This window comes from Myotis davidii, unplaced genomic scaffold (genome assembly GCF_000327345.1).
Source record: "Myotis davidii unplaced genomic scaffold, ASM32734v1 scaffold97, whole genome shotgun sequence".
NCBI lineage: Eukaryota > Metazoa > Chordata > Mammalia > Chiroptera > Vespertilionidae > Myotis > Myotis davidii.
In genome coordinates, this window is record NW_006289392.1 from 437,969 (window position 1) to 439,836 (window position 1,868).

General features: G+C 42.3%; 1 protein-coding gene across 2 annotated transcripts in view; it reads left to right on the plus strand.

Moving 5' to 3' along the window:
• Positions 1–1,544, plus strand: part of ALG9 (ALG9, alpha-1,2-mannosyltransferase) — a 92,590-nt gene extending 91,046 nt beyond the window's left edge. The window contains exons 12-13 of one of the 2 annotated variants that reach the window (XM_015562477.1): positions 540–658; positions 949–1,544. In XM_015562477.1, the coding sequence (XP_015417963.1) occupies positions 540–658; positions 949–986 (157 nt within the window). In that variant the 3' untranslated portion in view covers positions 987–1,544. Of the gene's footprint in view, positions 1–539; positions 790–948 lie in introns of those variants that run through there. The other variant, XM_006761531.2, reaches the window with a different exon arrangement.
• The last annotated feature ends 324 nt before the right edge of the window (positions 1,545–1,868 follow it).

The window sequence follows — 1,868 nt, forward strand, 5'->3', positions numbered from 1 at the left end:
CCCCTTCCTCACCCTCTCCCTCGCCCCCTCCCTGTCCCCTTTCCTTTCTCTCTCTAAAATCAATAAATAAAAATTAAAGAAAAAAAATAATTCCTGGAACACTACACTGTGCGCCCAGACATGCTTTTCTTTATCTTTCTAGGGAAATTTAGTGCTGGAGTCAGGATCATTTGAGTGTCTCTACAGTTCTTAGCTGCAGAAACCATTGGGTATTAAGTATTTATTTCAGTAAATAGCAGTCCTTTGATTGGCCTGCAACTTCTCTGTGGTGTGCTCTGATGCTAAGTGAAGACCGAGAGCTATTTTGTAGGCTATCCCGTGGCTTAATTGGGAGACTGTCTTTTTGGTGTGAGTAACAAGGCACTTGGTTTTGATTACTTTATCGTGGTCTGGTAGCTGAATAACAGGCTTTTCTGTGCTGCTTATATAAACATCCTTACTATCGCACTTAGTTTATTTCCTTGAATCATTTTCAGTACCATTAGTAAATTCTCTCAAATGGTAAAATTCTCCTTTCCTCCCACCCCCTTGTTTTTCAGATCTTCAAAGCTGCTGCGGGCATTTTATGTCCCTTTCCTGTCAGATCAGTATACAGTGTATGCAAACTACACAATCCTCAAACCCCGGAAAGCAAAGCAAATCAAGAAGAAAAGCGGAGGTTAGCAGCACGTGTGCCTGTGGTCCCAGCGGACAGCCAGCCATCCTGCTCTAGTGGTTCCACTGGCAGGACTCCTTCCCAGTCATCACTTGTAACGTTGTAATAAAGGCCACCTGACACAAATCCTGGAATCTGGGTGCTTTGGGCTGGTCAGTCACCCACATTCACTTCTTGCCTGAGTGTCTGTTCTGCATGTAGCCTTTTGGCAGCTGGGCAGAGAAAGGCCCTAAGTCCAGGGAGATAGAGTGTTCCACATCTCATTGTTTTTCTTCTGTTTAATTATTCACTAGACCGGAGAAGAGCAGAATCAACCCATAGGAAGAATTGAAAGTCTCTGTGGCCTTGTCAAGCTGGTCTCCACTCTCTGGCCTGGCACCTGAGAACTAGCTCGCCTCTCCTGGGCCATATGGGCCTCTCCACCAAAGCTGTGTGGCAGCTTCTCGCAGACCTTCTTGTTCAAACCCTAGTGCTGAGAATGAGCACAGCCCAGTCGCCAACCTACATGTCCTTTCCCCTCCAGCAAGACTAAGTTTCTCTAAAGCGCTTCACAGGACGAGGCCTGTCCTGGAGGCACCTCAGGAAAAAGGCAACGATGTGAGGAACTGTGGCCAAACTTCACTATTTAGAATGCCACTTATTCTCATTTTATTTCCTTTACAACAAACTGTAATTATGTGGATTGTTTTTTAAGTGTTAGCATGCTATTTCTTGAACTCAAGACTTCCCTGTGTAAAGTTATTAATAGAACAGTATACAGTATTTGCAAACTACACAATCCTCAAACCCGGGAAAGCAAAGCAAATCAGAAAGAAAAGTGGAGATGAGCAACACGTGCACAGCACATATTTGGAGAAAATTAATTCTATCAATTGGTAGAGTTGGATAATATCACATTTTTAAGTAATGTATTCTGTGGCCATTTCTGAGGAAACTAAGAATTTCCCTTTTTTAAACAACCCTCGTGAAAAAGACCAGTGTCTATTTATAGCAACTATTTTTGAGTCTGTACATTGCCAAGCACATCCTGCATGGGGCGCTTCTCATCAGATAGGCAATTATAATGACCAACTATTTTAATAAGTGTGTACTCTCTTGCCCTTTACATACATTATTTCATAGTTTATAAAGCATTTTGCACTATCTCATTTGATCCTCAGTCACAATGTGAAGTAGATAAGGCAAGTGTTTTTATACCTATTGTACAGATTAA